At 42.7% G+C, this 14,069-nt stretch overlaps 1 protein-coding gene across 3 annotated transcripts in view; it reads right to left on the minus strand.

The window, feature by feature from the left end:
• GLS (glutaminase) overlaps positions 1–14,069 on the minus strand; it is a 104,176-nt gene that overhangs the window by 68,745 nt on the left and 21,362 nt on the right. For all 3 annotated transcript variants that reach the window (XM_090045226.1, XM_090045228.1, XM_090045227.1), the window contains 3 exons: positions 10,669–10,798; positions 9,601–9,680; positions 8,157–8,320 (listed from right to left, as the gene is read on the minus strand). In XM_090045226.1, the coding sequence (XP_089901352.1) occupies positions 8,157–8,320; positions 9,601–9,680; positions 10,669–10,798 (374 nt within the window). The remainder of the gene's footprint in view (positions 1–8,156; positions 8,321–9,600; positions 9,681–10,668; positions 10,799–14,069) is intronic.

The raw sequence follows: 14,069 nt of genomic DNA on the forward strand, positions 1-14,069 counted from the left end.
ATTTTTAAGCTCTCTCAGTGCATGAATTTTCAATTAAGAGAAAATACTGATTTGGAGCCTTGAGCTTGCACACAGGATGCCTGCCCGGATTTAGAGAGTATTCAAAGCCCTAGACCAGTGGTTCTCAACCTACTTGCCATAGTGGGCCACATCTGCAGCTCTCAATGTGTTATGTGGGCTGCACCCCACGGCTGAGGAGTCCCCAGCTGCCAGAGCTACAGGACCAGGGCCAGGAGCCACCTACCCCCCCTTACCACCACTCCAAGCCTGAGGGGCCACCTGCAGGAGGCGGCAATTGCTGCAGCCACAGTAGAGTAAGCGTGGAGCCCTGTTCTCTACCCCCATCCCCTGCAAGTGGCAAAGCCAGAGCAAAGCCCATGGTGGGTGGGCAGATCCAGTCAGGACTTGGAGCTGGCAAGGCATGGTGGCACTGCTCAGAGCCCCATGCTGGCTACCCCAATCATGGTGAGGTGCCCCCTGCCCACCCTGCAGCAGTGGTGGCCCAGAGTTGTGCCCCCCACAGCTGCCAGATGGGCAGAGGGTGCCTCACCATGGGAGCATGGGGCTCCCAGCAGCAGCAATGAAGCTTCCCAGCCCACTCTGCCATGGAGGCCTCCGGGGGCAATGGAGCTGGGCAAGGAGCCTTGAGCCAGCATCAGGCAGGCTACTTCTGAACCTCAATCTGGGGGACACGTGTCTCCTCCCCCCCATGCCTCCCACCCCAGGAATGCACGGAGCAGCAAAGAGTTGCCCCCCCAGTCCCCACATGAGCCGCCTGTGGCTACAATCCCACTCCCCAGCCAGACCCTGCAGCCACACATTCCCTCCCCAGCCCCGGGTCCCATATGCTGCCCTACCTTTGCCCTCCCCTACTCTACTCCCTCCCTCACCATGGGGAGCTCAATCTGCCCCCGCCTCCTCCCCCCCAGATAGACTTACCTGGAGGGATCTGCAGGAGCTCCTCTTTTTGCCTGGCTACAATATGCATATGTATGCACACATACACGCACATCGTGCACCCCGCCTTCAATCACCCTCCTCCTGCTCTGGCTGGAACTCTGCCAGCCTGCAAAGGGAAACTCACCATTTGCCATGTTTTTCTCCCTGAGTAACAAACTGTGGGAGCCAATCTTTTTTTTTTTTAAACAGCCTGTCACGTGGGCTGCAGCAGTGTGCTGATTGGGCTGCATGAGGCCCACAGGCTGTGGGTTGAAAACCACTGCTCTACACTAAGGGCCTGGGAAGGAGAATACTTGCTCAGTGGTAGACTTGATGACTGAGTTCTGCTCAGTGAAATTTTGGAACTTGACTATTGGGCTTTGCCCATCTGAATTTGGAACTGATTTGACCTTGAGAATTTTTTTTTTAAGTCATACTATATATATGTAGGTGCCAACATGCTGCTCAAAACTGTATTTATGGAGTACCTGTGCTAAAACTTGCAGCAGTTTCAAAAAGAGGTAACATGCATCAATTCTGGACAAACTAAGTGTGTGGGTACAATATGCAAGCTACTATAGCCATGTTTACTTCCAATGTTACTGTTTTCAATTTTGGTCCTCATTTCTAGTGTTCAGGGAGAACAGAGTCTCATGCAAACTATGCATAAGTGCAAAGTTTGCGCCATATGTAAGTAGGTACAAGAGTGCTGCTTAAAAATGTGTTTATGCAGTACCTGTACTAAAAGTTGCAAGAGTTTAAAAAAAAACCCATAAAATGCATCAGTTCTGTATGAACTAATTCTGTGGGTACTACATGCAAGTTATTCCAGGTATGTCAGTAACTTGTGAAAGCACCCTTAATCAACTTCAAAATTGGCTTCCATTATCAAGTACATGCTGCTTTGTTAGCAGTTTAATGATAGACAATGTATTTAAGACAAGGGACTTTTTCCCCAGGGCGATTGGGTGGACAAAAACTTGTTTTGTATTCGAGTAAATATGGGAAAGGGGCCACTCTTCTATGCCTTCTGCCCAACTACTGCAGATCCATAATAAGTGCTTTAGCAAATTCCCATAAAGTTACTCCGTACGCAAGTTTAATCTTTTGCCGCCTCAGCTCAAATTATGTTATTTTTCTCTGCCAATTTTTTCTGCTCACTCCCCTTGGTTGACTTGATGTCCTATTTGTGTCGACTCCCTAGCTATTTGGCTTGCTATCTCCAAGCATAAAAGAAAAAGTTGCCATTGCATACAATATGTGTTTTAAGTCATCATGTCAAATATGTCAGGTTTATAATGAGATGTCAAGTAGGGCATACTAAGCCCTTGTACGGGTGCTAAAAGGAAACCAAAGCAAATGCAAGGAGCTTTTCCGCCTACCAAGGACGGATCACAGACACCTCTTTAATTCAGAAGCAGTACAGGTGATATCAGCACTGTGGCACTCTTGGAAACATGGGTGAGAAATATGGCTCTGCCTACCTGCTCCCACTCCACACTCTGCCAAGCCCATAAATGAAAGCATGGAGGCATCCTGTCCTTTGAGTTGTTCTCAGCTTCTGCCTTGTACATGCTTGAGACTCCCCTCCCTGTAATGGACAACACCCCTGAAATTGCTTCATCACCCTCATCTCCGAGTTTGGCAAGTAGATACACTAGAGAGATGGCCATCATCTGTCTAAGTTACGAACCAACAGCAAATGAAGCTGCAGAGCAGGATGACTTTCCATATGGGCTGTACCAGCCATGCCAAGACCCTAGCCTAGATGAGGACATGGTCAAATATACATCTAGAGTCGCTGCAGAAGGTGATGGGGTACAGCTGCTTCACACTTCACAATTCTTATACATGCAAAAGCTGGGAACCATAAAAGATGTAACATTATCCAAGGTCTAGATTTGGATCAGTTTGGCAACATTTGTAATGTGATACACACAGATAACTGTTACAGCGTAACAACTGCTGCAAGCCCCAGAGCAGCAGTTTCCCCTTCCCCTTTTGAAACCATTCCAAGTGTGGATTGTCCATGTCCTCCAACAGGTGGTGCTACCAGTTTCATTGCTACTTGCACTGAAGGCAGAGCCATGTGCTGCAACCACACCATCAGCTATAATACAGACTTACCTTAAGACTAAATACAGACAGTCAAAAAGCATGGGGAGAGGGGGGGCGCTAGAGCACACCTCCCAGCCTGTCAGCTACTGCCAAAGAAGGGACTGAAGCTCCAAGACTTTTCCCCACTCCCTGCTCCAGCAGTGAGGGTCAGGCCAGGCCTCAGCCCTGGGCTAGTACACTGAGCTGGCAAGGGGAGAAGGCACCAGGGACAGGTGGGGTGGAAGCCAGGGAGACATAAGCCCGGGGCAGGGGGTGTTTGTGGATGCTTAAGCCCCCTGGCATTAGTTGGGCTGTCCACGTTTCCCTGCCTGGCTGCCTTCTGCAGGAGGAGGGGGGCAGTACTTAAGGCCAGGAAGGGGCAGAGCGGACCCAAGTTGAAAATGGGTAGGAAAACTACAGGTTGCAAAAATTTTGGATGCTAAGTCAACCCCACTGATTCCTATAGGAGGCTTTCCATCCCCCCTTGAGGCAGGCCCCATGTCTCTTGGGGCTGCGTGCAGGCAGGCAGGAGATCCAGCTGTACGCTGGATAGGCGGAAAGGGAGATAGGTCAGGCCCTTCCTGGGCAAGGGTCAGTCTCCCTGCCTGCTGCAGCACCACACCAGGCACCAGGTCAACCCTGGGGGTATGTGGGGGGGGGAAGAACAGGAGAAGAGCCAGACCCTTCCTGCCCTGCCAGCCTGCCAGGGACTGCCCCCCACCCACCCCAGGAACACCCAAGCTGTGATTCAGGGCTAGGGAAGGAGTTTAAACTGGTCATGGTTTTCCTGGTGGGAAGAACAGTGCCTCTCAAGCTGTTGGTCCCCCCACACCACACTCCTCACTCAAGCAGAGAGCAGGAGCATGATCACACCTCGGTCCAGGGCCAGCACATTAAGCCAGGGAAGGGGTTTTAAATGCCCGTCCTGGCCCTGGACCCCAGCCAGAGTCGGTGTTGAAGGGGAACTGCCATGCATCTGCCCTCCCCCGGCTCAAGGAGAGAGTGGGGGGTGTGGCCACACCCTAGCCCAGGGCACTGAGGTGGGGGGGGTTTAAACTCCCCACCCCCGGCCCCAGACTCCAGCCTAGGTCTAGGGGGGAGCCCCTGCCAAGCTTCTACCGTCGCGTCCCTCTAAAGGGGAAGAAAGGACAGCCTTCAGCCAAGGTTTCTCCCTCACTCCAGCAGAGAGAGGGGTGTAGCCACTAGGGCTTAAGCCTTCTCCCTGGCCCCAGACCCCACCTGGGGTATGCCTGGGGGAGGGGTGGCAGTGCATCCCAGGCTTCCCCCCCACCCTCTCCTCAACTCCAGCAGGAAGTGTGGAATAGCCTGTCAGGGGCTGCACCCCTGCCACGCAGACCCCAGCTGGGGTCCCATGCCGGTGGGAGAGAGATTTCCCTTCCTCCCCTTGGCCTGAGCCTGCCGGCCCACGCCCCCCATCCCCTTCACTCCAGCAGGGAAAAGTCCAGCATGGGCTGCTGCACGCCCCCCCCCCCCCCCCCCAATGGCAGACCCAGCTGTGGGCCTCAGCCAGGTTTCCCACCCCCACCCCCTTGTCAGTCAGCCCTCACTGCTCTGCCTTGGGAGCAGAGGGGCAAGGCCAACCCTGCTCTCTGGAGCAGACAGCACAGCACAGGGCTGCAAAGCATCCTGGGATGTTGGGGGACTGATTTTACTTGAACCAGGAAGGGGTCTGGGGCACAAGTTTCATAAACTGGTTTGACCTAAATCAGGTAAGTATGATACTACCTTCAACCAGGTTTATCTTAAACTAGTTTCTGCCATTTTGAAACTAATTTATGTGCACCGAACTTCTGTTCTGTTACAGATTTAAACCAGTTTCTGATCATTTAAACCCATTTATGTATAACTTCTGTCTCTAGCCCAAAAGGTCAGGGCCTAGCCCTAACTTTCATCCTAGACAAAATTTTCTGTTATGTCCTTACTACATATTCATTCAAGTATAAATATAGATATAATTAACAGATAGATATCTGTGCTTTAGTGAACTGAAGTCTTTGTTTCAATGTGAATGTACTTAGCAGCAGAACAAAAAGGAAACCAAAATTCTCATCAACATATGCATTTAGTAACAGTACTTTAAGAAAAAAAAGTCTCATTTTCCCTGCGCCAGTTTGTTTACAAACAATAGGAATAATGCCCACTTTTGTTATGCAATTTAAAAAAAAAAAAAAAAAAAAATCAATTGATGAAAAATATTCTATCAATACAAACAAAAAAACTCTTGTAAAAACATACCAATCCCCCCTTTTATAGTATGTAGTACAATAATAAAAGCCAAACCACACAGCTAATTGTGGTTAATTGGAGAATACAGACCTGTGTTAGCTTTTTTAACATTAAAAAAGTGTTCTTTACAACATCTTTTCTTATAAGTCTTCTCACATCAGACTCAAGATCTGAATACTACTATAAAAGAACATATCACAAAAATGGAATCTATACCAAGCACATTAAGTGATACCATCATGCACAGTAATTAAATTGATAAACACAATTGATGCATCTTAATTCTAAAATTTAGAGCCAATATTTATTATTTTCTGAATCATAAAATCAGCTACATATTGGAAGAGGAAGCATTTAATTAACCATGTTATACCATACATACATTTTTTTAAACCTATGAAAACCCAAAAGTATACAGGCACAAGATTCAGGACGGACAGAAGTCAATTTTGGATTAGTTCCTTAAATTCTGAAAGCTACTTTAAAAAGCGGTATCCCATAATGATGCAGAGCTATAAAACAAGACATTTCTACTAGTAAGAAAAGGAAACTCCCAGCTCCCTAAAACAGACAAAGCATAACTCTGAGCCACTGTAAATGCCTAGACACTTTTATAATTATATTTTTTACTAGAAAAAAGTTATCTTTGATAATTTTTTGCATGTTTGAAAAAGTTTCATATTTTCTGTGTTTCTCTTGGCACTACAAATACAGACACAAAAATACAAAAGAAGTCCAATCCCAATAAAACTAAATTAAAAAATAAATAAAAATGCTTATTTAACTGTAAATGCAGTGCTAATGATCAGTTTTCATATAGCTTTAAGTCAGTACAATCTCCCTTTTTATTTTATATATACATCTATAATGTCATGTTATATATGTATTAACATGTGTAGCACCCATAAGTACATTACTATGTTCACAGAGAAAGCAATGTACGACTTCCATTTAAAACTGATTGTTTTGCTTACAAAAGATCCAAATGGGTACAGGATAATCTACTGCACCAAAGATCACATATCTTGGGTTAAATTAAAGCCAAACATTAAACCAAAAACCTACTCTCCTGGTATAACTAACACAGTGATACTCAGCCAAGGTGCTGCAATGCCCTCCAGTCCCTTGAGATACCCTCAAGGGTGCCACGCAATGTTAGCACCCTTAGGTGTTCAGACGTGATTCAGGACATAAACCCAGAGATTTCAAGTAGGTATCTGTGGTGTTAAAACCATTCTGACCTGTTGTGGTCTGTGTTCTTCACAACAAAATAATTGCTATATTATTTTTCTGTACATAAAATGAGTAAAACTAGGAGCTGGCATGTTCTAAGAGGTGCCTCGAGTTCTTAAAAGGTTGAAGACCACTGAACTAAGGTATATACGGCAGAAGACAGGGTACGATGGCATCTTATAAACTAACTTAGTCTATGTAAATATACAAAAAGCTGCTTTTTAGTAATACTCCAACTTCTTAGACAAGAAACTTTTTAAGGCAAGAGCCATTCTTACTCTTTAGTGTTCCTCTGGCATCTAACATTTGTGGACTCAAGCAGAAACAAAAGAAGCAGATCATATATGGCTGGAAACTGTTCCCATTTTTCAGTGACGAAAAAAAAACCATGGTCATATTTCACCATCCATTTTTCAATGAGGAAAAAAACATGCTCCTATTTCACCAAATTACTAACGTAATAGAACGCAAAAATATACTGTCAAGATTTAATTTTAAATTTTTTAAGCTAGTTTCAGGGAGATGATTTGTAATGAATATGCCTTTCAAGCATACATATTTTTTAAATTTTGGTATGAAAGAGATAAAAATTAAGTATTTTTCTCAATAAAAGCATTATATCTCCAAGCCAAATTCTATTAAATATTGATTACAGTACCATGACAACAGAAATGCTGTCAGCTCTCTTACTGGGCAACAGTGACTAGAAGTATTTGTGCTGAAGAAGTAAATTCAGCATTTCTTCCACAGCTACATGAATCATTCCTTTTAGACTGTAGTCTCCTGTTTTATAAGCAAAACTTTCATTCACGGCACCCCTGTATGATGCAGAAGCAGAAGTCTACATATTGTATAGAAAAATTATTCCTGTATTTTGTAGAAAACAATTTTGTTTTGACCATTTGTTTTGAATCAGCAACTTGGCTTCTTCAGCATGGGTAAATGTGTGGGAAGACAGTCTCAATATCCTCTTTACTATCTTGTAACTAACCTGAACTGAGAAAGCAATTTATAAATAGATCGTAGAATATAAGGTGGTAAGCACAGTTCTAATCACAAAAATATTATTTTGCAGAACTTACTGCAGACCTGTGGCAAGAATTTCAGTTTCATAGTTGTTCACGGCCAGAAGAGACTTTACAGATCATCGGGTCTAGACCCCCTGGCACATGGGCAAGAAAGACTGCTGCGATCAAATGATCCCAGCAAGGTGGGCATCAAGATGTTTTTTGACAATCACCTGGGTGGATGACTGTACCATCTCTGGGGGGAGCCTGTTCCAAACCCTCCCCACTCTATTTAATCCACTGAATAAATACAATTTTGTGACAACTTTTTGCAAAAATGTCTGGTGCAAATATTTCTAAAATTAAACATAGGTAGCTTAAGGAAAAAAACCTTCATTTTAAAAATGAATGAAGCATCTGTCTACTGTGGCAATATGGCAAAATCAAGTAAATGATAAAAGAGAGCAAACTGCACAGAAAAATTTTTTCAGAGTTTCTAACCAATAATAAAATTAGGCAAACATTTTATATTAAATGTTAAGAACTGAAAATAAATGTTAGAAATATAAACGAGATTTCTCACTTTAAAATATTCTGAATTCAAAAGGAGAGTTTCCATTAAAAAATACTTACCATCTTCATTCAGGAATAGCTTGTTGAACCTTAATCCACTAGGCTCTTTACCAACATATCTGTGTACGTACTCTGTGCCAAGGTCATTAACAGAAATAGCATATTTCAAAGGCTTTACACAGGACTGAAGACAAAACGGAACTTTAGTATCTCCAACAGAGTGCCTGGTAGAGAAAAAGATGAAAATATTTAGAATTGTCGATTTCCTTCTTGAGAACTTGCACTTATAAATGTTCCACTAATTTCTTTATCAGACTAACAGGGGCGCTGGTACTATACATATTATTATTAAATCAGGTTTTTTTTAAAAAGAGCAAAAACTTGTGCTTTGAACCTTGTAAAGGCAATAATAAAAACTCAAAGGCTGGTCATGCAAGTGAGAAAAAGGAAGCAACTGACTAGTCAAAAGTCTGGAGATGACTGCACCAGTGTCGCATTCTCCAAATAGGAATTCCTGCTCAAGGTATTTCTTTACAACCCAAAGGGTTAAAGGTATTTTTAATGAGATAATTCAAGAAGCCCAACATGACTTCAAGCTACCAGGACTGAAAGATTAGGTATTGAAAATTAAAATTTCAAAAGTGTCTCTGTGTAACTTCTGTTCTTTAGTGAAATAATGAAATACAATGCTTTGGAAACATACTGATTTAGTTTGTTTTAATATAAAATTCATAATGAAAAGTGCAAAACTGACTACGGATTCAATTAGATCAGCAAAAACAGAATAAATTGACTTAAATGTTGAATTCCAAGATGGCCAAGTTGTCTGTCAGTTAAGTTTTAAGATATTACTTACTATTATTTGCAAGAGATGTGTGTAAAAAAAGTCTCTAAAGAAGTACACAGAATCACTTTGACACTATTAATATTATAATGCCGTTTGTTATTACATTCTGTAACTTTTTTAACAAAGCAAAATGACAGCCTAAGAAAGAGTAATCTTTTGTTTACATTTAAAGGGCCTTTCAACAAGGAAATTAAAGCTCAAACCTTATACTGGTACATCACTGTGCTAATACGGAAGGTTATGTAGTATTTTCATTTCAATGCTTACCACAATAAGTGGTATATGACAGAACTGAGGCAGACAAGGTTCTCTGGGTAAATCTGATCTCTCTTATTAAACCAACTAAAATACTTGGAAACATTCTTCTTTGCAAGCTTTTGGATACAAACACCCTTCTTCAGGCACAGGAAGTGCACCTTTGAGGAAGACCTCAAATGAACAGTACTATCGGGGATCCTGTGTTGCCAAATATCAAATGGCAAAGCTCTGGACAACAGTGTTATCAAGCATACACAAAGCTGCTTCCATTGACAAGGAAATACCAAAAACATTTCTTCACTGACTGACTCATAAGACATCATCACAATTAGAGAGGGACTCTGTCACTATAGCTTAGAGTCATTCAAAAAGTGAAACTGTAAATGGCTAAAAACATACCTTTGTCCATCCACTGTACAAAGTGACACTCCCCATAAATCAGGGCTGAACTTTGCCAGCTGTGGAATATAGTCAGCAACCTACCCATAACATGAGATAAAACGAAAGAGAAACATTTTGAACAACATGATTAACTAAGTCAGTTCTACCATAGTACTTATTTTCATTAAGTTCATATGGAATGGAATGACTAAATTATTCTGCCAGCAATCCAAAACCTTCCTACAAATATACTGGAAAGCATTTCTTATCACAATTTAAATTTCAGCTTGTTCCAGAAAAAAATAATGTCCCAATATTTATAACTGTTCAGGATTTTCAAATTATGCATGTAATTAACTTCACACAAAGTTTTCAAAGAATCTTTTATAACACAAAATTAATGAAAGCAAGAATGATACAGTGATTTAACAGAATTATTGTTTTGGCAACAATGTGTTAAAATTCCCTTCACATTCCTTCGTTTCTCACAGGCTATCCTTACTTGACAAGTTAACCAAGCATTAGAAGTCTCTTGCAGATGAGCTCATATCAGCCAAATTATACAAAAAAATCCCTTATTTTTTGTACCTGCCAAGCACACACGCCCACACTATTACCTCACCAAATAAACGATCCAATTACGCTTACACAGTTACAGATATAATTTGGCTCAGAAGACTTCAGAAGCAAGCCAAGTTTGCTAACATTAGGAAACTACTCCAATTAGGGAAAAGAACAAAGGAGTTTGGTTAATTTCCAAAAACTTTAAAAGTTCAGCAAGGTTTTTCTGAACAGTGAAAATATATCAAAACATTGGACAATGCACACTTAATGCATACTGGTTTATTTAAATTGAAGCATGGAAATGAAGAAAACTCAACAACTCAAAAAAAAAATCACTCTACAACATAGTTCAGTCTGTTTCCACTTCCAAAACATTGTTTTTAAAAATACATGAAGGAAAAAAAAAATCTGCTTCTACTTAAACCTGTGGCTCTTCTGAGGCTTGGCAATTTTATGAGAGAGAACCTCCTCCCACCTCTCCACAAAACAAAGAACATCTGCCCTTTAAGAAAATAAAAGTACCTTTCCTCCAGATTGTTTCTTAGCACTTTCATACAATTCATCAATATGTGAAGTAAATGACATAAAATCTGGTATGACGAACTTTCGCCTGAATGCTTGAGTAAGCAACACAATATTGCTTTGTACACACCTACGGAACACAAGAAAATGATTGTATTAGTAAATATGTGAGAAGTCTAATTTGTCAGAGAAACGTAGCAGGGACAATACTCCAGGCCTTGCCTGCAAGTACTGAATGGTATTGCATGGGAGTGTCCGGCTAGACAATCAGACAACTTTGACGTTTTGTGCCTACAAGAATAATTCTTTATTAGAAAGTCTTCTAGTCCATGACAGAGGTGGGGAAATCTTAAATATATGGTTATAGTAGTCGCATTTTACAGTTTTGTGCTTTAATGGTTTTAGACTTTTGCTTAAGTTTCACAGTTGTAGAGGCACACTGCATTTCTCGTTGCCTGTGGCCACCTGTAACCCTGTTTAGGGGTGCCTAAGTTCCAATGGTTGCCCCTTGCTCAAAGCCCCAGTTCTAACCATCTCATACCATGAACTGCATGAGAGCTGCAGAAAATATCAGGAAAGAAGACAAGATGAGCACTCCCTCACTCTCTATTCTAAACAGCAGAAGTTTGGATATAACAATGCTTAAAACTGGAGATTAGAGAACAGTTGGTAGCTCTTGAAAAACAACTCTGCGCCAAGTTGCCACCAGGCCAAGAGTGCCTCTCCTAGAATCAGACCCTCTAGTACACCACTTTTCAAGGTTTTTACATTTGCAGACCCCTAAAAAATTTTAAATGAAGATGCAAACCCCTTCGGAAATTCTGAGTGAAGGTGTGGACTCCTTTAAGTGAGGGTATTCACATACTTTTGATTAATGTTTCCCAGACCCCTCAGATATAGTCTGCAGACCCCCAGGGGACCACAGACCACAGGTTGAAAGCCACTGCTCTAATAAGTTTGAGGAGATTCCAAGCAAGGTGTGAGGGCCTACGGTAGCCATACCGTTTGATGTGGTAGCTGGATTCGGGAAAAAAATTAAAAAATTAAAAAAAAAAATTGAGAGCAACAAAGGAGACAAAGTAAAGAGAGGGGTCAAAATACAAGAAAACAGAGGAGTAGTTATTAGAGGCAAGGATGTTTGTGATGTATCTTTTACTGGACTGTGTAGTTGGAAAAATTGTTGAATTAAGTTTTCAAACATAAAGGTTTCTTCAAGAGATCTGTGAATCTAGGGGACACCTGAAGAAGGATACTTTTATGATGCACATACTTTCAAATATAAAACATCTTCCTTCACATTGCTGGTTCAACAAGGAACAAGATCACAGATACCCCATCCCACTCATATATTTCCTGGACCATCAATGCAACAACACTTCACCCCTACTATAACCCATACACAGCATAAGGAGATACATTTGGAAGCAGAACAGGAAGGTATTTACACTGGTGAGGTTCAACCCAAAAACCTTTAGAAATCTGGCAAAATATATTACCAGATATTCAAACTCATATATTCAAACACTGTGTCAGTTTGCTTATTTTTGAGGTATTTGCACACAGTGAAAATTTACATAATGGAAACTAAAACATAAGAGTATGTTGCAAAGGACTTGGCATTCTTCTGGCAGGCTCCTGGTCACTCTAGAACAGGAACAGGCAATTATTTCGGCTAGAGTGACGCTTACCAAGTTTTGGCAAGCTGTTGAGGGCTGCATGGGTAGCCCCACTCCTTGACAAGTGCCTCACCCCCTGGTCACCATCTTGGGACTGGAAGTCCTGCCCCCCCCCCCCCCCCACGCCTGACCTTTGTCACCAGAAGTCCCTCCCCTTGCCCCCAGAAGTATACCTTCCAGCAAGGGGGTTTGCCATCTCAGAACCAGAAAAATACCAAATGATATCCTAAAAATCAGACATCTACTACAACATTCATCAATTTGATTTCAAAAAATATTTTTGTCCTGATTTACATGCGGTTGTATAGTATACCAGAGGTGATTGTACAATAGCTTACAATGAAGTCTTACTCTTGTATATTGTGGTGGGGTTGTGGGGGGGTATGGTTTTATGGGGAGTTGTGTGGGAGTGTGCATGGGTATGGGGGGAGGGTGACTGGGGAGGGTTGCGGCATGTGTGGAAGGAGAAGATGACTGGGGTGTGAGGGGGTGTGGGCTGTGCATGTATGGCAGTGCAAGGGAGGGCGTGGGACTCATACTATGAACACACACACACACACACACACACACACACACACACACACACACACACACACACACACACACACACACACACACACACACACACACACACCTCTTCCTCATTGCCCACAGCCCCTGCCACTTCCCTGTTTCCTACCCCACCTCCCCCCCACTGGTTGCTCCGGTACCATTCAGTTCCCAGCTGCATGGCCAAGATGCAGCAGAAGCCAGCCCAGACCATCCAGCACTGTACAGAGCCAGCTGAGAATTGTGGGGGCTGGGCCAGACTGGCTCCTGCCGAGTCCTGCGGTCCCGGAAATGCAGCCAGGAACCACATCATGTGGAAGTAGCTGGTAGGTGGGCAGAGGAGTGGGGCGGGGCTGGGCAGGCCTTGCTGCTGCAGCTGCTGAGTCCTGCCATTGGCTTCCCCTGGGTCCTGCTGCCGTTAGTGCCTTTTCATCTTTGACAGGCAGCCAGGAGTAGATAATAATTCATTTTCTAAATTTTGTAGGGGCACTGCAGGCTGGAGAGAATGGCCTAACAGGGTGCATTTCAGCTGCAGGCAGTGTTTTGCCTGTCCCTGCTCTAGAGGAATCTGAAACCTTCACTGTTTTTAACTTCAGGGATGTTAAGTGAGATATATATGAGCTGAAGTTCTGAGGAAGCACAAGGCCAGTGGGGAATGCCCAAGTACGATATGTGCATTAAAAGATTGTATTAGGTCCTGCAAAAATAACAGACTGTAAAACTAATGCAGGCACCATTATCTCCTGTTCCCATTAATAGTCCTCGCTTACTTTCCTTGCAAAGTCGTAACACCTATTCACAGGAAGAATCATTTTCATTCTTAAAGGTTCCCTCCTGTCTACAGTTGATTCAGCTGTTTCTCCCTCCATAAAAGAATCTGTTCATTCCAACATTCTAACAGGTATCCAATGCACTTAGGCAATGCCAGACTCTGTACCGAACATTCCCATACTGCTGCACAAAAGCCGACAATCAAGCAAAACGGAGGAGACATAGCTATGCCTCATGAACATCTCTGAACCTCCCATCAGATCAGGATATTATTTTTAAACCAGCATAAGAATAGACCCCATGATGTATAATTCAGCAGAAAACAGCAGCCCCCTGCTTCATCAAGTAATTTGCCCATAAAAAGTATAAATAGTACCTCAGGACTGATTTGGCTACGTCCTAATC

This window comes from Crocodylus siamensis, chromosome 4, assembly GCF_052110815.1.
Source record: "Crocodylus siamensis isolate JL-2025a chromosome 4, ASM5211081v1, whole genome shotgun sequence".
Taxonomy (NCBI): Eukaryota; Metazoa; Chordata; order Crocodylia; family Crocodylidae; genus Crocodylus; species Crocodylus siamensis.